The sequence below is a fragment of the Sarcophilus harrisii genome, chromosome 1 (assembly GCF_902635505.1).
Source record: "Sarcophilus harrisii chromosome 1, mSarHar1.11, whole genome shotgun sequence".
NCBI lineage: Eukaryota > Metazoa > Chordata > Mammalia > Dasyuromorphia > Dasyuridae > Sarcophilus > Sarcophilus harrisii.
The window spans coordinates 84875093-84897242 of record NC_045426.1 but is presented as its reverse complement, the minus strand read 5'-3'; the positions used below and the strand labels follow the sequence as shown (position 1 = coordinate 84897242).

The 22150-nt window shown below is 34.6% G+C and overlaps 1 protein-coding gene across 3 annotated transcripts in view; it reads left to right on the top strand.

The window, feature by feature from the left end:
• DAG1 (dystroglycan 1) overlaps nt 1–22150 on the top strand; it is a 94649-nt gene that overhangs the window by 47768 nt on the left and 24731 nt on the right. For all 3 annotated transcript variants that reach the window (XM_031959189.1, XM_031959184.1, XM_031959198.1), the window contains exon 2: nt 16676–17075. In XM_031959189.1, the coding sequence (XP_031815049.1) occupies nt 16791–17075 (285 nt within the window). In that variant the 5' untranslated portion in view covers nt 16676–16790. The remainder of the gene's footprint in view (nt 1–16675; nt 17076–22150) is intronic.

The window sequence follows — 22150 nt, the reverse complement described above, 5'->3', positions numbered from 1 at the left end:
GCACTTTTTGTTTGTATGACATTAAGTACAGTGATTATTCTACACGTATAGTCCTTCATCTCAATAGTGAAAGGAGAGGGGTAAATAGTTTTGAGTTCTCTTCTTCTACCCCACTTGGACATAATTATTCAGTGTTAGTTTTATTTTGTTTGGTTTTTTTCTTTCCATTTATACTGTTATGTATATTTTACTGGTTTACTCTTGTCACTCTGTCATTTCAAATAATTCTCCCATGAATCTTAGCTTTTTTCATATTCACCTGTTTTGTTTCTAATTCTTTTCTATGACTCCTTTGGCCACCTGTTTTGTTTCTAGTTTTTTGCTATGACTCCTTTGCTTTATAAGATCCTTTCTTTATCTTTGTTCTCTTTGGAGTATTATTGTACCTTTCTTCCTTTCCTGCAGCTTCTTCCACTCTGTCTTTTTATTATCTTTGTCAGTATTCTTGGTATTTAGAGTTTTAGTATTTATTTTTCTTATAGTTTCAAATCTATTTTTCTATGGTTGGACCTTAGTTTTTATTATATATACATGAATCAATATTTTTCTTTTCTTTTTTTGTAAATACCTCTAATTTGTGATCTTTGCTAACTTTCACTAAGACCACCATATACTCTTTCTACTATTCTCCTTCCCCTAAGATTTTACCAGTCAGTTATGGAATATTGAGAGGATAAATGAATTTTTACAGTATCTTTAACATAGGTGTTCAGAGAAAGTACTATTTCATTTTTTGGATTTGTATTATATTTAAAATTTTGTTGGTGAAGAAAAGGAATTAGTTTTTAAATTCTTTAGGAAATGGTGATTTTGAGGAACAGGTGAAACTGTTGGCTTTCAATACAAGTACAGTCTGGTTAATAAAGAAAGTTGTTATACACACCTGTAAAACATAGGGAGCTAAACTGGTCTGGCAGGAATCTACCAGATGGTACAGTTGCTTTCCTTGTGTGCATTTGAGATGACATTTGTAGTTGTAGTCCAAGCGATTTTGCCTATCTTTGCTGTTGATATTTTAAGTATTCCTGGTTTTGATAAAGGAATTGTTAGAGTTCAGATTTAAACCAAAAGAAGATGGTGGTGTAGCTTTTTTAATGTTAAAATATATGTTATATCCAATATATGTATACATATTTATACAGTTATCTTGTTGCACAAGAAAAAAAACTGAAAAAGAAAACAAAATGTAAGCAAACAACACCAGAATGTGAATGCTATGTTGTAGTCCACACTCAATTCCCACAGTTCTCTCTCTGGGTGTAGATAGCTCTCTTCATCTCTGAAGATTTGGAATTGGTTTGAATCATCTCATTGTTGAGGAGAGCCATGTCCATCAGAATCGATGGAGTTGTAGCTTCTTAGAATTTGGAAGCCTATATATATATCTATATAACTGTCAGCTGCTTTTTTCCCCATTCTATTAATTTGTCTATTCTTTATTTAACATCATATTAAACAATTTTAAATTAGCACATTTTAGCACTGTTTGACTATAAAGAAGCCAAACTTAAGTAAAACTGAAAAATCAGGAAAAATCATAGATAACAGATACCAGTGGGGGGACAGAGAACTAATAGGACAGAATGTATATATGTTGTCAGAGGAATTCACTGTAACTGGTATTTTAGTTTAGCTGGTTTTTTTTTTCCTTTTTGATAAAGGTAAGGGTTCAATTCTTCAAAGCAGATGATATGTTTCCAAAAGTGTCTGACATACAAAAATAAATGTTTGGATAGTAAAAAGGTGCTAGTAAGTATGAACGATTGAATAATCAAAATTAACCTTAATTACTTAAAAATTCTTTGTAGCTTTTTTACTTTCACAAATTTAATTTTAAAAAGTTTTATAGTTGCATAATTTGGAATAAAATCAAACTTACTTCTTAAGAGGTAGCAGTAGATGGTCAGTCTCATAGCTAAGAAGATGTGTTCCTCTCTTTTCATATAAATATTGGCTATGTGAACCTGTACAAATTGCCTAATCTTTTAGTACCCTAATGTACTACCACTTTTAAATTCTTAGAGAAATTGCCAAACTGTATTAGTAGAGGGAACTTCATTACTTTAATGTTCCCCATACCAATGAACATCACAAATCCTGATCCCTTTACTTCTAATATTAGCTAAATATCAATATTACATTATTGGGCTGGTGGAGTGATCCCACCATAGTTCCATTTTATTTGGTTAAAAATTTAAGTCTCTGATTCATAGATGTTTAGAGACTAGAAATAGATCTTAAGGATCATTTAATCCCTTTTACTAGATTTCATTTAAAAATGATGGAAGAATAGCAAAGTTGTAAAGATTTTGATATTACGTTATTCAGACTATTATTTTAAATTCACCCAATTATTTTTTAGTAAGATGTCCTGTTTTCTAGAATATTGAATAAATGAATACCAAATTAATTCCTAATTATGTGAATATTAGATTATTGGATTAGATTTCTGAAATCCAGTTCTGTTCCCTAGTTGAGATATTTTCTCTCTCTCTCTCATGGCTGTTTACATTAGAGGTACCCTATCTATTTTTATGGAGTTTGTATTGTGTATGATTGGAGTTGGGGGGTAGAATGGGTTGTCTATTTCTGTCTTACTGCTTTTGACAATTGCTGCCTAAGGAAATAAGTTTTGGAACTGACAAGTAGAACAATAAGAATTAGGTAGGTATGTACCTTCTTGGCTTTAGATCATTTAGGCCCTCCTCAAACTGTGTTGATCAGTACAACCTTTCTTTCTTTCCTGCTCTCCTCACATTCATTCCTGTTCTCCCCTTCTCTTAGTCTTGGGGAGGATACTCCCTATTACTCCTGTTCTCCCTTTTCACTCTTCATCTTCTCCATTTATAATGATCTCTTCATTCCTGCTTTTTAAAGATCCAATGAGGTAACATGCATACTTTTTAAGGACTTGCTATATAAATGTTAGTTAAATGCTACCTAGTTCCTATTCTTTCCTGTTTCCAGTTCTAACCTTCCTTTTCTTTATCTTCAAGATTTAAATCAAATTCTATTTTCTACAGAAAGCCTAAGACTCCCCCACTAATAGTGTCTTCCTTCCTGAGATTCTTATTCCTTCATATTCTCTCTCTCTCTCTCTCTCTCTCTCCCCCCCCCCTTTCCCTCTCTCTCTCTCCCTCCCTCTCCTTCCCCCTCCCTCCCCCTCCTTTCTCTTTCTCTCTCTCCCTTTCTCTCTCTCTCTCTTTCCCCCCTTTCTCTCTCTCTCTCCCCCTCCCTTCCTCCCTCCATGTATCTAGTTATTTTCATTTTGTACCCCTTCTATTAGACTTTCAGCTTCTTGGGGCAAGGACAATGGTGCTTTTGGAGGGGATGGGGGGGGGAGCATTCTTTGTATGACTAGTGCTTACTTCAGTTCTTGTGTGTAGCACTTATTAAATGTTTGTTCACTGACTTTCTGATGAGGAAACAGAATCTCTGTCAGAGATGTATCAGTTTGTCTAGTAGACTTGTGTTTTCATAAGTCCAGGACGATTTACATCCGACTCTCTTGAGATCAGATGCTATTTATTTTTCTCTTTCATCTAAACTGGAGGTTCTTAATCTTTTTTGTGTCATGGACTCCTTTGGCAGTGTGGTAAAGCCTATAGATCTTCTCAGAGTTTTAAAATATGTATAAAATACATAAGCATAAAAGCAACTATTCATATTGAAATATAGTTAACAAAATATTTAAAAAACAAATTTAAAAGCCCTAGGCTAAGAACCTCTCATCTAAGCATTTAGATATTGAATTATTTAAATGTCTACTGACTTGAATTGAGTTTTTTCTTTTTTTCTTCCTCATCATTGAGAAAATCACCAGATTTCAGAAGAGTTTAGATACAAATATCTCCATAGAGTAGAAAGAACTCTGGATTAAATAGTGACAGAAGTTTTAGGTACTTATCCAAATTTTGCCATTTACTAGTGGTATGACCTTGGGAAAAGCCACTTAACTTCCTTGAATCTCAGTTTCCTCATTTGCCAAATATATATTTTTATTTTTTTTATTATAACCCTTTTTTAAATAGCCTTTTATTTACAGGATATATACATGGGTAACTTTACAGCATTAACAATTGCCAAACCTCTTGTTCCAATTTTTCACCTCTTACCCCTCCACCCCCTCCCCTAGATGGCAGGATGACCAGTAGATGTTAAATATATTAAAATATAAATTAGATACACAATAAGTATACATGACCAAAATGTTATTTTGCTGTACAAAAAGAATCAGACTCTGAAATATTGTACAATTAGCTTGTGAAGGAAATAAAAAATGCAGGTGTGCATAAATATAGGGATTGGGAATTCAATGTAATGGTTTTTAGTCATCTCCCAGAGTTCTTTTTCTGGGCATAGCTGGTTCAGTTCATTACTGCTCCATTGGAAATGATTTGGTTGATCTTGTTGCTGAGGATGGCCTGGTCCATCAGAACTGGTCATCATATAGTATTGTTGTTGAAGTATATAATGATCTCCTGGTCCTGCTCATTTCACTCAGCATTATTATAACTTTTTATTGACAGTACATATGTATGGGTAATTTTTTGCAATCCCTTGCACTCACTTCTGTTCCGACTGTTCCCTTCCCTCCCTTCACCCCCTCCTCTAGATGCAGGCAGTCTTGTACATGTTAAATACGTTATAGTATATCCTAGATACAATATATGTGTGCAGAACCGAACAGTTTTCTTGTTGCACAGGGAGAATTGGATTCAGAAGGTACAAATAACTTGGGAAGAAAAACAAGAATGCAAACAGTTTACACTCATTTCCCAGTGTCCCTTCTCTGTGTGTAGCTGCTTCTGTCCATCATTGATCAATTGGAACTGAGTTAGATCTTCTCTTTGTTGAAGAAATCCACTTCCATCAGAATACACCCTCATACAGTATCGTTGTTATAGTATGTAATGATCTCTTGTTCTGCTCATTTCATTTAGCATCAGCTCATGCAAGTATCTCCAAGCTTCTCTGTATTCATCCTGCTGGTCATTTCTTACAGAACATTAATATTCCATAACATTCATATACTGCAATTTACCCAACCATTCTCCAATTGATGGGCATGCATTCATTTTCCAGTTTCTAGTCACTACAAAGAGGACTGCCACAAACATTTTGGCACATGTGGTTTCCTTTCCCTTTTTTAGTATCTCTTTGGGATATAAGCCCAGGTAACACTGCTGGATCAAAGGATATGCACAGTTTGATAACTTTTTGGGCATAATTCCAGATTGCTCTCCAGAATGATTGGATTCGTTCACAACTCCACCAACAATGTATCAGTGTCCCAGTTTTCCCGAATCCCCTTCAACATTCATCATTATTTTTTCCTGTCATCTTAGCCAATCTGACAGGTGTGTAGTGGTATCTCAGAGTTGTCTTAATTTGCATTTCTCCGATGAATAGTGATTTGGAACACTCATGAGTGGAAATAGTTTCATCATTTCATCAAATGAATTTCATTTCATCAAATGAAAATTATCTGTTCATATCCTTTGACCATTTATCAATTGGAGAATGGCTTGATTTCTTATAGAGTCAATTCTCTATATATTTTGTAAATGAGGCCTTTATCAGAATCTTTAACTGTAAAAATGTTTTCCCAGTTTGTTGCTTACCTTCTAATCTTGTTTGCATTAGTTTTGTTTGTACAAAGGCTTTTTAATATGATATAATAAAAATTTTCTATTTTGTGATCAATAATGATCTCTAGTTCTTCTTTGGTCACAAATTCCTTCCTCCTCCACAAGTCTGAGAAGTAAACTATCCTGTGTTCCTCTAATTTATTTATAATCTCGTTCTTTAATGCTTAAATCATGGACCCATTTTGATCTTATCTTGGTGTACAGTGTTAAGTGTGGGTCCATGCCTAATTTCTGCCATACTAATTTCTAGTCTCCCCAGCAGTTTTTGTCAGATAATAAATTCTTATCTCAAAAGTCGGTAAATTTGGATTTGTTAAATACTAGATTGCTATAGTTATTGACTATTTTGTCCTGTGAACCTAACCTATTCCACTGATCAACTAATCTATTTCTTAGCCAATACCAAATTGTTTTGGTGACTGCTGCTTTATAATATAGTTTTCGATCAGGTACAGCTAGGCCATTGCCAAATATTTTTTAAGATAGCCGAAGATATTCTTGAAGATATCCAACAAGAGGATATACCCTGTGTCTTCCTGCTGGGTATGATATATCTCTATGAAGAAGGTGACCGGGGGTATGGCTTGCCACCTTCCTTCTGTGCCATCTGTGCCAGCACAAGGTAACTTTGACTCCTTCTGTTAGTCTTCTCTCCCAGCTGTGGAGAACCTCAGGGGCAGAAGAGCAGCCTCAGCCTCCCCTTTGACTATTGGCCTTCCTGTCCTTTGATAGAAGAGGAAAAAAGAAGGGGGGGTTGGATGGGACTTTATTCTCCCACTTTCTTTTTCCTGCAGGTTTGGCTTTTGTTTCCTTTGTTATTCTTTTCCTACCTACTTACCCTCTTTGGAAGGTAGAGAAGAAAAGCAAGACCCTCCCATGTTACCAGCAAACAGTGCCCCTCTAGCCTTGTCTCCTGCACTCAGTGATGTGCATGTCTGGCTGTATATTTCATTTCCCATCCTTTAGCTCAGAGTTCCTTATCCTCTTTCACACACTAACCTCAAAACCCTTCTCCTGGGCCCTCAACAACACCTGTTTTGTTGACAACAGACTATCCTTCATCTTTCTGTTCCTTTGTTTGCCTGCTTTGCCCTTCCCTCTCTTCTTAGCTCCCAACAGTCTGGATTCCTCACTCTCTTTCATAGTCGAGCTATAGCCAAGATCTGTTGATTTCACCTGTGCAGTATCTTTCAAATACATCCCTTTTTCTCTAGCACGAGCCCTCATTATCTCACACCTAGACTATTTTCATAGCCTATTGATGGTTTTGCCTTCTTTGACTTTCCCCGCAAATCCAATCCATTCTTCATTTAGGATACCAAAAATATCAAAGTGATTTTCCTAAAACACAGGTCCAGCCATGTCATTCCCATATTCAACAAACTCCTTTCAGTTGCTGAAATGATTTTCTTAAAGTGTAAGTCCAACTATATCACTCCCTTAATAAATTCCAATGACTCCCTGTTGCTTCTAGGTTCAAATATAAAAATTCTCTGGCATCCAAAACACTTCATGATTTAGCCCTCTCCTACATTTCCATTCTTCTTACTCTTAATTATCTATTCTGTACTGTTTTGATCATATGACACTGACCAGGGACACTGATCTCCTGGTTACTCTACAAAAAAGATATTCTGTCTCTTGACTCTGGGCATTTTCCTCTTACTATTCCAAGCCTGAAATGTTCTTCCTCCTCAGCTCTACTGACTTGACTTCCCTGGCTTAAGTCTCAAATAAAATCTCATCTTCTGTAGTAAGTTTTCCCTAACCCCACTTAATTCTGGTGTTTTTTCTCAATTTTTTTTATTTTTTGGTTTATCCTATATATAGCTTTTTTTGTACCCATTTATTTATATATTTTCTTCTCCCCACTCTCTCAAGGCCAGAATTGTCTTTTGTCACTTTTTGTATTTCCAAAACTTGGCATAGGCCCTGGCACATATTAGGTGTTTAATATGTTGATTGATTGAGCCTTCCTTGGACATCTCATATGGTTGGAGCATGCTACATAAATAAATGTAAGCTGATGGTAATGTAATGTATAGATCTTTTGCCATGAATTTTGGGATAGGAAAAGGGAGAAGGCATATTATCCCTTGGCCTAGAAAGGCTTATGAAGTTGGTACAAAAGACTTTCTTTCCTACATTACTACTTCAGTTCTAAGGGATTTGACACCCTTTCTCTCCCCTAAGGTAAAAGTGGTGCACTATGTAGTCACCTAACAAGGCTTCAGTGCTGGTTTCCTTTCCCCTATCACCCCTTCCCCCCAAAAAAAATTTATTTAAAGCAACTATAGTTAGTTACCAAATCTTGTCTGTTTTATTTCCATTGTATTTCTGCCCTTTTCTCTCCATTCAAATGGATAATACTCTGGTTTAGGCTGTCATGATCAATTGTAATAGTCCTTTAATTATTTTCTTCCTGGATCCAATGTGTCTATTACCAGTTTTATTTATTTGATTTCATCTAGGCCCTCACTGCATCAAGGCAATCCTTCTGTATCTTCCTGTTTCACTATTTTATTTACTACAGATATTTTTCTGCCCCTGATCAACATTTCATGGCTCTCTGTGCCCCATCCTCTTAGGCAGAACTTGGTTGCATATTTCACTGAAAATTTGGGCTATTCACTGAGCTGCTTCTTTTCCCCTTTCCTCATCTCATATCACTCAGATACCTTTTTGCAACTCCCTCTCATGTGAATAAGTGGCTCTTCTTTCCAAGGTAAACACCTTTATGATACACAAATAATCCCATGCCATCCCATCTTCTCCAGTAGATTATTCCCCCATTTATCCCCATTTTCTGACTTCTCTTTAGTTTCTTCCTTTTCTACTGGCACTTCCCTACTGCCTAGAAACATGTCTTTGTCTCTCCCTAAGCTCTCAATTGATCTGTCAACTTTCTCTCTTGACACATATAGGCACCTAATAATAATAGGGTTGGAATATAATAGGTACCTAATAAATTCTTGACTTTGAGGTCTCCCATCTGCTGACCTTTCTTTAACCTTTTCTTAATTATTCTTCCTAAAAGCTTCACAAGGCTATCTGTATCATTTTGTAGTTCATTGGAGGTTATAATGAACAGAGACCAATGAAAAAGCAAATACCTCCAAGCCATAGAGGGTGGAATTTTGGGGGATTTATAGAAAATATTGTAATGCTTTATATTGCCTTTTTGTTCCTACTCCCTAGGATTGACTCCCAAGTGAACTATATGCCTTAGGCTCTAGCCCACAGTGAAGCCTGTTACACTTTATCATTACTACCCAAACCTCACAATTTGTCACTTAATTGTTCTCTGCTGTGTGTATGTCTGGGCTTTTCCATTTAACTGTTAGCTATTAGTTTTCTATAGTGAACAAAAGATTCTTAATCTCTGAAGTCCATGGACTCCATGAATCGAATGCAGGGTGTCTTGAACTTTGATGGGGAAAAAAATTACATCTTTATTTACACTAACTTCTTTTTTTTAAATAATAGCTTTTTGTTTCCAAAATATATGTGAAGATAGTTTTCAACATTCACCCTTGTAAAATCTTGTATTTCAAATTTTTCTTCTTCCCACTCCCTCCCCTAGACAGAAAGTAATCTCAATATATGTTAAACATGAGCAATTCTATACATCTGTATACACACACACACACACACACATACATACATATATCATGCTGCATCAGAAAAATTAGATCAAAAAGGGGAAAAAATGAGAAAGCAAAAAGTAACAAAAAGGTGAAAATACTATATATTGTGATCTACATTCAGTCCCCACATATCCTCTTTCTGGATCCAAATGATTCTCTCCATCACAAGTCTATTGAATTGTCCTGAATCACCTCATTGTTGAACAGTACCAAGTCCATCAGAGTTGATCATCACATAGTCTTGTTTTTATTGTGTACAATGATCTCGTGGTTCTGCTCACTTCACTCAGTATCAATTCATGTAGGTCTCTCCAGGCCTCTCTGAAATCATCCTGCTATATATAACAATATATATTCCATAACATTCATATACCATAACTTATTCAGCCATTTCCCAACTTATAGGCATCCACTAAGTTTTCAAAAAGGGCTGCTATAAACATTTTTGTACGTGTCCTTCCCCCCCCCCCCCCTTTTTTTTTTTTTTTCTTCCCCCCCCCCCCCTTTTTTTTTTTTTAATGATCTCTTTGGGATACAGACCCAAAGGATCAAAGGAGATGGATCAAAACCCTTTGGGCATCATTCCAAGTTGCTCTCCAGAATGGTTGGATCAGTTCACAACTCCACCACACAATGCACTGGTGTCCCAGTTTTCTCACCTCTCCAAATTTGCCATTATCTTTTTCTGTCATTTAGCCGATTTTGAGAGCTGTATTATTTTCACTAATTTCTCAATGAAATTTGGAATTTTCTTCAATTATTAATTGACGAGAAGAATGTTGAGAAGGTGTCCATGGATTTAATGAAAAAGCTTCCTAACACAAAAAGAATAAGAACCTTGCTTTGGAACATGCCCAGTTGTTATTTAATGCTTAATTACGACTTGTTTTGTTTTGTTCATACTGCTAGAAACAGAAATATGTTTTAGTTTAGTGATTATAGATATTTATAGTTCTCATAATTTTTTGTGATTTTTTTTTTTTTTTAGAAAAATCAATTGGAATATTTAAGGTAATTTGATATTTTTATAATGTTTTTTCCTGGTAACAGTAAGTGCTAGAGGAATGATTTTAACCTATGTTCAGGTCCTTCACTATATTATGCTCTGTATCTTTGAATTACAATTTCCTTTTTATATTTCAGTGTTGAGAAGTCTAGTCTTCAGTAGTTAGTGTACTTTTACTTTTTATTATTCTACTCGTGCTATAGTCTTCATGTTACAAAGTCCTTCTCTGTGCTAGTTGGAGTTGATTTCTTACTGGCTTAAGGCCTGTTGGCCTATATGTATCATAGCTCCTGTTTACTTATTTTCTTTGACTTTTGACAGTTTGTCGGGGAGGAGAGAGTAATGGTAAAAACAACAACAAAGTAAAACAAAAAACAAAGTTTATTCCTTTGACTTTGTACCAGTCAATCTCAGAAAAATCTTTTGTTGCTACTTTTTTTTTTTTTTTTTAAACATCTCCAGTAGTAGTTTTCTTATATTTCCTTTAAAATTTACATCTTATCTAAGGATTTTCTTGGCATCTCCTTTTATCTGGAAGTTTGCTGCATTGCATATTTTATTCAAACTTTCCTGTCCTGGAAGTTTTTTTGTTTAGTTTTTTTTTTTTTTTTTTTAACACCTTTCAATATCTTTAACTCTTCTTTGAAATATAACATTTTTAGGTTACATTGGAAAATATTTTGTGAATGTGGTTGCATAATGTTTTGAACTATGCCTGATCTATGGGATTACAACTTTTGGTAGCTCTTTGCTCTTTATGAGAGAGGTTCCTGAATGATGGGATAGTCTATTACTTTCACTCAGTAGTTATTGAGTCTGAAAGGAACACAGTCACATCTGTAATGCATGGTATCAAAGAGAAAGAATTCCCTGGGCAAATGAGTACTCTATTTGAATTGGGAATATTGCCTGTATTTAATTTAGTGTCTTTTTGCATATGAGATACTAGACTAGGAAATACATAAAGATGTTTGCTTTTTGGCAATTTGCATTTGGATTTTAGATGGCAATTGGCTGCCTACCTGAAACATGAATTGTTAGGTTAAATAGCCCTAAATTTCACCTTCCTCCTCAAGTGCCCTACAAATAAATGGATGTTATTATGTATATCCACAAAATCCTCATGGAAATATTTCTAGTGAGTGTAGGCTGGGACAGCAGTAATGGTGGTGTGTTGATAGACTACATTGTATATACTTACTATAGGAAGATTCTGCCTTTGCTTACAAGACAAGGCAGATGCAGGAGGACTCATTTTTGCCAAGTGTGCAGAAAGTTTATCTCTTCAGAGGACTGTGGAGTTAGCTAAGTTCTGCCCCTCCCTTCTTTGCTTGCTAAATTCAGAGTACTTAGTCACTTGTATGAAATAGATACTGAATTGGTGATTTTCCAGGCAGCAGGCTGAAGTACTATTTCTTATAGGTCAGGGTGTGTCTTGTGAGTGTTGTTTAGTGAAGGAAGAGTCTTCAGAATAATCTTGTTACTATTTGGTGGATATTCAATCTTAGGTGCTGAACAGATATTATATTGATGATGTTTGGGATTGGAAGAGTAAAATAAAACAGAGGCTAATTTTGGGTTGTATAAACTTTATAGTTTACCATCATGCTACTTGCAGTTTAGACATGAAGAAGACCTTTGAAATAATCTAGTCCAGTGCTGTTAAATGAGATAGAAATGAGGGCCAGCCACTTAGGAGGACAACCCGGTGTTATTGTGTTGTTATTTATTTTGTTAAATATTTCCCAGTTAGATTTTAATGACTAAGGCTGCATACTGCTTCGAGTATGATACCTCTGACTTAATCTAATCTCTTTGTTTTATAGTTGAAGAAACTGAAGCTCAGACAGGTTGACTTTTTCTAAGATAACATAGGTCAATAATGTCATGTAGTCATTTCTTAATTATTTGTACTAATGGAAGGGAATAATGGCATAAATAATGAACAAGTAGATAATCCTTTCCCTGATGCTGAGTACAATCCATATACGCCTTTCCATTCTGTGTGATTCTTGTTCAGAAATCTTCCTAATGTATTAGGGACCTTCCTATTAATCTCTCCACTATAAGAGTCAGTGAAGCACGTAGGCTAAATATTCACACAAGAAAGTTGATGAAGAATGGCTTTTGGCCATGTATATTTGCATATATATCCTGAAAAGTTGTTCTATTGATACATATAAATTGAGCAGATACTGCAAATGAACTATATAAACTGGATTTAGGAGATTTTAGGAGAGAGAGTGAGTAAATTTAATTGCTATGTCCTGCAAAACTCTTTCAAACTATCGTTTGCTACATAAAATATTTGGCATGTTGTAATATGGTTAATAAAGGCCTGATTGAATAAACCAGCATGTTGATTATGTTGAGAATATGCCCCACCACAGCCATCATCTGGAATCAGAATAATGAAATTTTAGATTTTGAAGATGACTTCAGCAGTCATCCAGTTGGAAAGTAATTGCCATGAAGTGTACCTAGAATATCTATCTATCTATCTACACACACACATACACACACACACACACACACACACACACACACACACACACACCTCTGTTTAAAGAACATCAGTGTGGGAGTATTCATCATCTCCTAAGATGGTACACATTACTTTGGCATAGCACTTTGTGGCTATTGCCCACTGTTCCTGGTTTGTCCTCTGGGACTCAAGAAACAAGTCTACTTCCTCTTTTTTGTGAAGTTGATTTTTCTTGAGCCCAAATGTAAATTGTAAGAGTTGCTGTTTAATCTTACTAAATTTAATCTTATTACATTTAGCTTTAGATCCTTGTTGTCATCCAGTGTGTTATCTCTCTCTCTCTTTCAGTCTTGTGTCAGCTGTAGATTTTATGAGCAGGCCATGCTTTATCCACATTATTCATGTTAAACAGCACAGGCTCAAGCACACAAAACAGAGTTCTGCCAAGTTGATACAGAGCTATCATTGGCTGCTCTTTGAATCTGTCCATTCAAACAGATCTGAATCCTTCTAACTATTCTAACTCTTCTACCATATATTTCCCATCTCTTCATCTTTTCCATAAGAATAGTGTCAGTCTTTGTTAAAATTTAGGTAAGCTATAGCTACATTATTCCCCTGAACTTGTCCAAAAAAAAAAAAAGGAAATTAGGCTAAATGAAACTATGCTGTCTCTTGGTAATCACTGTTTTCCTTTTCTCCATGGTTACAAACCATCTTTTTAATGATATGCTCTAACTCCTTCCTAGTAATCAAAGTCAAGCTCACTGGCCTATAGTTTGTAGACTCTATTCTTTAAAAAAAAAAAAAAAAAAATCAAGATAATATTTACCTTTCTCCAAATCCTTTGATATACATCCCATTCTCCATGATCTTTCAGCCATCAGAGTAGTTTAAGCAATCACATCTGCTAGTTCTTTCATTGTCTGAGAATATAGTTCATCTGGGCCAGGTAATCATTAAGTATGGATCTTTTTATTTATCTCTTGAATCAACTGGTAAGCCATTTTGCTTTTCCAATGAAAATCCTTTTTCTTGGCATAAAAAACTAGCCTAATAAGAAATTAGCCCCTCTGCTTTTTTCTTTGTCAGTTTTCATTGCCTTTTCCTTTGAAAACAGTAGTTCAGCCCTTATTTGATTATCTTTCTTAACTAAAAAACTAGTTTCTTTTTTCTCTAGCTTTCCTTGGCAACACTGCTTGTTTTTAAGATTTAGCAGTAATAGCATTGTCATTTAAAGAATCTTGTTTCTTGTTCTTCCATCTTCTGTTATGTCCTTTTAAAATTTAATTTGTTTGGCTCGTTCCTTGACCATCTACACTGTTCTTTTTATAACTTTTTTTCCCCCTCATCAGAATTGTTTCCATTTGTGCCTCTAGAAATTCATTCTTGAGTTTTCTAGTTGTCTTTGACTGGTTTCTGTAGGATTTTAATCATTGGGTTATTCCTTATTTTTCTTCTGAACTCTTTGAAATCTAAAATTCATTAATATTATGTTCAACTATCTTTAAAGATTCATCATAACAGAGATATTTTTAAATGTAAATATTTACACTACTATGGTTATTATGTAAATTGTGTTCTTGCTTTTCCTTATTTTTCTCTATATCAGGCCACCTAAATCTTCCCAAGATTGGAATTCTTATTTGTCATCATGCAAAATAATCTTTTGCTATATCCATCTGTGTGTGTGTATATATGTGTGTGTGTGTGTGTGTGTGTGTGTGTCTCGCAGTTTAGCTATTTTTCAGTGGGACCATATTTCTAGGTGTTTTTTTTTTTAATTATTTATTGTTCATTGTGTTGTTACAATTTACCCTGCCACAATTTGAAATTTCCAGTGTATTCCAAATTATTTTTCAGAACAATTGGCCCAGTCATAATTTCTGAGACATTGCACTCATTAGTATGTGTTTGTCTTCCTATATTCCCTCCAGCTTCTGTAATTTTTCATTTTTTGTTATCTTTGCCCATATGATATGAAGGGAAATGTTTTTCTTAGTTATTTGGAGCAGTCTTTCATTTGGTTATTGAGTTCCAATCTGGTCTCAGACACTTAGCATTTCCTAGCCATGTGACCTTGGGCAAGTCACTTAACCTTAACCCCAATTGCCTCTCCCTCCCCCCCAAAAAAATTTACAAAAGTTATTGATAGTTTCATTTCTTCTTTTGAAAACTACTTGTTCAAATCCTTTGATCATTCATCATTTGGTGAGTGATCCTACTCAGTTTCTTTTGTAGTACACTATTCTGTAAAGTTAGCATTGTTTCCCTGCTTTAGCCTAAAGATATACCTTTGTTAGAATTGCCTTGCGCAGATACTTTCTGTGGCTCTAGATATTATTTCTTGACTTTTAATGATAGTACTCAAGATGTTTCATCTCATATCCATTAATATTGAACAAGCTCGCACACACACACACACACACACACAGAGAATATGACAAATGCTGGAAGGGTCTGTGGAAAATAGGTATATTAATGTGTTGTGTTGTGAATTGGTCCAGCTATTCTGGAAAGCAGTTTGGAATTATGCCCAAAGCACAAGCTGTGCATACCCAGTGATATTATCTGGGTGTCTAGATAGTATATAGGTCTCTTCCATAAAGAAATCAAAGAAAGAAGAAAGGGCTCATGCACAAAAATATTTCTAGCAGCTCTTTTTTGTTGTGGCAAAGAAACTGAAGGAGGTGCCCATCAATTGGGTAATGACTGATAAGTTATGGTATAATATATGTGATGGAATACTATTGTGCTGTAAAAAAATAGATGGTGGGGATAGTTTCAGAGAAACCTGGGAAGACTTGTAAGAACTGATGCAGAGTGAAGTGAACCTGGAGAATAATTTATATAACCACAATATTACAATTTACATGTTTCATTCACATTACTCTGAAGAATACAAAGGCAAAGTCTCTGTCCTCAGAGTTTAATAGCTTATACATTTAGGTTACACAGCTATGGAGAATACAAGGACAAGTTAGTAACACTGTTGTTAAGTCAAAGATTCTGCTAACTGATCAATTCCTAGAACTTATTCTTAATTCTGCTACAAAGATCTTAACCTAGAAAAGTTTTTCATTGGTAGCTAGTTACCTGTTTACTACAATAACTATTAGATTTGTGCTAATATCCCCTCTTTAGAGAGGATTTTAAAATTTTTTCTATTGATGATTGCTTTTGGCTCAATTTCCATTGGTCCAGTAAAGCCTTTGAAAGTAGTAAGGGCCTGAGAAAATCAATTAGAGGACTCATTCTCTTTGTTTTCAGAGCAGAAATAAAATTTTTATTTTCTTGTAAAGTTGAAAATTCTCTTCTTGTAATCCCCTTTTTGATCTCTCCTCTTGATATAGATGGATTCAATTGCTGAGGCAATTGGGATTGTGTTTTGCCTATGGTCACACAGCTAGGAAGTATTAAGTGTCTGAAATCAGATTTGAACTCGGGTCCTCCTGACTTCAAGGCTGGTACTCTACCACTGTGCTACCTAGCTGCCCCTACTAGATGAATTCTTAAAGTTTTTTTTTTTTTTTTAGTTTTTTTTTTTTTAAATCAGTGGAAGCCCAAGTTCAGGCAAGTTTTACCAAATTGCAAAGACTCGGAATATGGGATTGTCTTCAGATAACTAATCAAGCTAAATTCAGAGAGGGTTATCAGCTCTATTTTATGGCATGGTGGGATTACTATTTGCTTTAGTTAATAGTAATACTCTTACTGGTGAAATCACTGATATTTGGAAATTAAATTGAGTTTGTAAGCGCAAGCTCAATGAGTTGGAGTAATTAATGCTTATGTAGTCATGAGTTACTGGCAGCTTTCTTGGTTATGTGAGACAAAATCTGTATTCTGATGTTGATCAAAATTTCCTTTTTTTTTTTTCTTTCAGTTTTTGAAGACCTGCTGGGATGGAACAGGTGTGCCAAAGCTGAGATAATAGAATTTGCTCCACACTGTTTGCCAGTGTCCTACAATTTTTGGCTTTAATATAATTGGAAATTGTAATGAGTATGACTGTTGGATTTGTACTACTGTCCCCTCTTTGGGGGAGGACCTTTTTTATTCTTCTAATGATTGCTTCGGCTCAGTCCCACTGGCCCAGTGAACCCTCTGAAGTAGTAAGGGACTGGGAAAACCAGTTAGAAGCATCAATGCATTCAGTGCTTTCTGATCTTCGAGAGACTATCCCAGCTGTTGTGGGCATTCCAGATGGCATAGCTGTAGTAGGTCGCTCATTTCGAGTCGCCATTCCAACAGATTTAATCGCTTCCAATGGAGAAATAATTAAGGTGAGATTGAATTTATGTGGTAAAATGAGCAAGATTTTCTAACACCCCTTTTCGTTTTTTGGTTTCATTTTTGTCTTTGATCTAGCAGCTTTTACTGTCCTTCTGATTACAACAAAGCTTCTAAGTTTCTCTAAGCCAACAGTTCTCAAAGTGTGATAAGGGGACTCCTGTATATCCTCAAGATTCTTATAGAAGTTGTATAAGGTCAAAACTATTTTCGCAATAATAGTAAGATGTTATTTTCCTATTAAAATATTCCTTCCTTTTCTAACTACATATCTATTTAAGGCCGGATTTTCTTTATTATTTTTTTATCCAAAAAAAACCCCAACTCAACAGATTGAATGCAGAAGCAGATAATTCAGCTGTTTTTTTTTTTTTTTTTTATTAAGCCAGGTATATTCAAAATTATGTAAAACAATGCCTTCTCACTAAATTATTTTTGTTTTAAAAATATATTAGCATGTAATGGGTTTATTATTATTTTTAAATGAATTAATATGTATTTAATTTTTTCAGTCTTAACTTTTATTATGGTACATATTTATAGCTATAATGCACATAAACAAAGGCTCTTTAGATTCCTCAGTAATTTGTAAGAGTGTGAGGGAGTCCTGATACCAAAAAGTTACAAAATTGCTCCTTTAATATACAGAAAAGATAAATTAATGTCATTTTAAGGAAAGGGAATTCTTTGCTTGTGTAACGATGAATCATTGACTAATCTTTTTCTTAGCTTATCAAAATGTGGAAAATCTGGTTTGTTACACCTCTTTTATTGAATCTACTTCTCTCATGGAAAGAATTTTATATGTTTTGGGCTTTGAATCCAGGGTTTTAGAGAGTGATCACTTATCAGGCTTTTGTTTTTGTATTCTTTTTTTTCATTTCTGTGATGAAGAACCATGAATTTACTTATTGTAGATTTAGAGCTGGAAGAGTCCTTGAGTGATCATCTATTCCACAGGTATCAGACTTGTATCCTACGATACTTTTGAGTGCAGTTAGGAAATATTTAACAAAATGAATAAAAATACAATAAAACACACAAGAAAGTAACGTGTTTTTCTAAATTGGTATATGGCCTGCAGGTATTCTTTTGCATAGTGGCCCCCATATGTATTTGAGTCTGAAACAGCCCATATCCATCCCCTTCATTTTACCAATTAAGGAACTGATCTAGAGAGAGAAGTGACTTGTCATGATCACTCACAAAGAAACAGTCTAGATAAGAATGGCTTTAGAGAACTGGTACATCCTAAAAAAACAGTGGCCGAACACTTAAACTAAAACAGTAGCTCATAGTCCCACTTTAAAGACTAACCAGAAGGGCTATTTGCAAAGTTATTCAGAAAAGTAGTTTGACAAGTCACAATAACATGTCATAATGTCATAAATGTGACATGTGACTATCAAAATGAATCAAAATTTAAAGAAGAGGACTTTCCATGGCAACATTAGTTCTTTCTGAGAAGGATTTTTCAGAATCTTAAAATTTCCTCTATGTGGCTACTCTTTGAAGGTGATTTATGTACCTCTAAAATTACATGTACCTCATCAAGTATTACCTCTTCATAGCCTGAATTTCAGGATGTGCTATAAATATAGTAAGTATAACATAACACTTCTTTATAGTATTTGTCATTTCAACTTTGAATTTAGATTTTCTCAGTATTTCAGGATCAGTATTTGCAATACTTGAGGTGTTTTGGTGGGGAGAAGAGGAAGCCTAGATTTAGGATTTGTAGTAGTGAAACAAGGAAACTTATGAACTTCAGAAGGGGGAAATGACTAAACTGGTACGAGCACAGTTTTGTGCCCATTCCAGTTTTGGGAAAGCTCTTAGGGGTAAGGAATTAGTTACAAAATCTACTTGTGAATGCTCAGATTTCTAATCTTGAATGTTTTTGAAGCAAAGATCTATGGAACTAGAAGACCTGAAGTAGTCAAATAGTTATCTAGTAGAGGAATTCTAAACTGGATAACCCAGATGTATATTTTAAAGCATCTCTTAATAGTAAATTGTGGAAGGAACCTAATGACCTTCCCTGAGAGAAAAGCTTTTATTTATGTCAAACCTCAGTATTTTTTTCACAGTGATTTAAATCCATTTCTTCTTTTCCCATGAAATTGGAAGTCTAAAGTTTTCATAACAAAGAGTTTTATAGAAGAGTATTTTATATCCTTTGAGTAAAGGAGTACCCTTGTACCTTTCCTTTTTTTGGGTGTTTCTTTGGAAGACTGAACATTTTTCTATGTTAAGACTAGGTATATTTATTTAAAAACTTAGAAAGGCAAGATTTTTTTTTCCCTGAGGAATTTTTCTTTCAGAAAAAAAACTGATTTTGGGATCATGAGACTTTGATGCATGAAGAATAAAATGTTCAGATATCTAAAGAAGCCCTTACTCTCCTAAAGTAATTTCTAAAACTTTTGGAATAGAGTTTTATTTAAGACCATCTTTTGCTTCAGATTGATAACTTTTTCTGAGAATATAGGAAAATCCTCGAAGGTTTTTCTCCTTAAGATTGAAAAGTTGATCCTTAGCTTTTTCTTTCATTTTACTTTTTATAGAGGATGTTTTGACACACAAGCCATTACTGTTAGATTGTAAATTGCCAGAATATAATAAGATTTTTAAATGTAGATCTAGAAAGCATCTTAAGTCTTCTAATCAATCCAACCTCTTCATTTTATATACAAGACATCTGAGTTTCAGACAGCCTAAAGGATTTGTCTAAGACCAGATCAGTTGCAAAGGTAGGTTCTAACATCATTCTTCTGATTCCCAAATCCAGTATTATTTCCTTCCTGAGATGAGAGTAGGAATAGTATTGTTTCAATACAAACAACTAAAAGACTTTGCTAATTTAATATGGTATTTCTGGTATTGTTTTTATACCAAGTTCAAACCAGTCTCCTCGGAGCCTATGAGTTATTTTTTCAGTCTATATTAGGTTTTTCTCTTGACTTCAGGAGTATTGTATCTTGGGAATCTTTTTTGATATTCCTAGTGGAAATAAAGATGTGTGTGGGGTGTGTGTGTGTGTGTGTATATAATATAATATAATATAATATAATATATACACACATAAGAAAAAACCATTGGTTGGACATATAACAAAATATAAATCTACTTATACAAAATATAAAAACCTATGATTGCTCATTTTAGTTAGCAGTGAGAGGAAATTGAAGCCCTTTGATAGAATGAGATAAGAATGTGACTATGATGGAAAAAGTGCTTTAGAGTTTGTGAATTCTGTTGCTCTATCTGTATTGTATTGCTACCAAGAAGCTGCATTGCATGATTAATGGAAAGAACACTGGACTTAGAGTTAGGAGATCTGTATTCTCATCCCAGCTTGTCCCATTAACTTATCATGTAAATTAGGGCAAGGAACTTTTTGAACTTCATTTTTTTTTTTTTTCCCATCTATACCATGAAGGCATTAGACTAGATGTTCATTGTAAAAGTTTGTTTCAGTTCTGTGATTCTGTAACATTTGCATTATCATTTGTGAAAAATCCTGAATAATACCATCAAAATTTAGTGGACTTGGGGACTTTTGCTGGCCACCAGCATTCTTTTCCTAGTGTATTTAATTAATTTAGGGTCAACAAACACTGATTGAGCATCTGTTATGTGCAGGACACTATGCTAGGCTCTGGGACTATAAAGATAAAACAGTCCTTGGTCTTAAGAAATTAATTTAAATATTAGGAGCTGAAAAGAAGTTTAAAAAAAACTTATGCATATGGGGGAGATGGAAGTTTAGGAGGTTGTGATCTGTGAAAGGAATTTCATAGTTTTGGATCATAGAATGAAATCAGGTTTAACCATGCCCCCTTGTGTGTGACTGAGGTAGAAAGAAGGTGCAAGTCATAGAAATTGAAAGTGCCAATGTGTTTGAGGAGACATAAAATATTGGAATTTTTTTTTTTTAAACTCAACTATTTGAGTTCCCAATTCTCAACTTGGTATAATCATGAGAGATCCCATCTTGGATTTTCAGTTCATCAAGTATAAAGGTATTGCCTATGAGTAAAGCACTATGGGATGGCCTTAGGATTTAAGGATAAATGAAGGAATTCCTACTTTCAAGGAGCTTACATTCTTCTGGGGGTAAAGAATATAAACACAGATGAATAAAGACAAGATAATTTGAAGGAGAGAGTAATGAAGATGTGGTTTATGGAAAGGAGGAGAACAGGAAAAGCCTCATATAACTGACAGATGAACCGACTCCTGAAACAAACCTGAGAAGGCTGTGCTTTCTAAACCCTGGAGAGCTTGTGTACATGCATACAGATGGAGAAACATTGAAAATTTGAGGGTTTTTTCCCTCTAAAAGTACATTTAAAACATTGAGAGAAATAAGATTTTTAGTATTTGACACTACTTTTAGGGAGCAGGAGAGGTAGAGAAGGGGAAGTATTGTTTCTTACCTAATGTATAATATTAAGCATCATCAGATATACAGGTATTTCTAAAAGGAGCATGCAGAATCAAGATGAGTTGCCTCAGAAGCACTATCTTCTTCTTCCTAGAATTCAAACTTCATTGTCACCTTGCTCAATGGATTGCCTGCACAACTTAGTTACAACTGAACTGACATCTAGATGGTGGAAATAGTTTTCAGCATCCTGGCCTACACATATTTCATAATTTTTTTCCACATCTGCAGTAGATATTTGCGCTGTACAGGGGTCATTTTGACTGCCATGGGTTCATTCAGTAACCAAGTCATTAAGTAGCTGAATCTCAATATGTTAGTGGTATTTGATATAGATCAAAGTGACAGCAATTACTCATTAAAACAAGAGGTTTCTTTTGAAAAATCCTATGTGTATGAAAAGACTTTTATTTAACAAATTTATTCATTTAGATATTAAGAAGATTTCACTGTACAAACACGATTTGTAGATATTTGATCTATGGAAAACTGAACACTTCTTAGATAGTAAGGCAAATTAGTAAAAGTGGAGGTTTGTGTACACAGCAAGGACAATCTTTTCACTGGCAGATAACTGGGATCTTGCTGGGGATATGGGGAGATTTTGACAGAAATGGA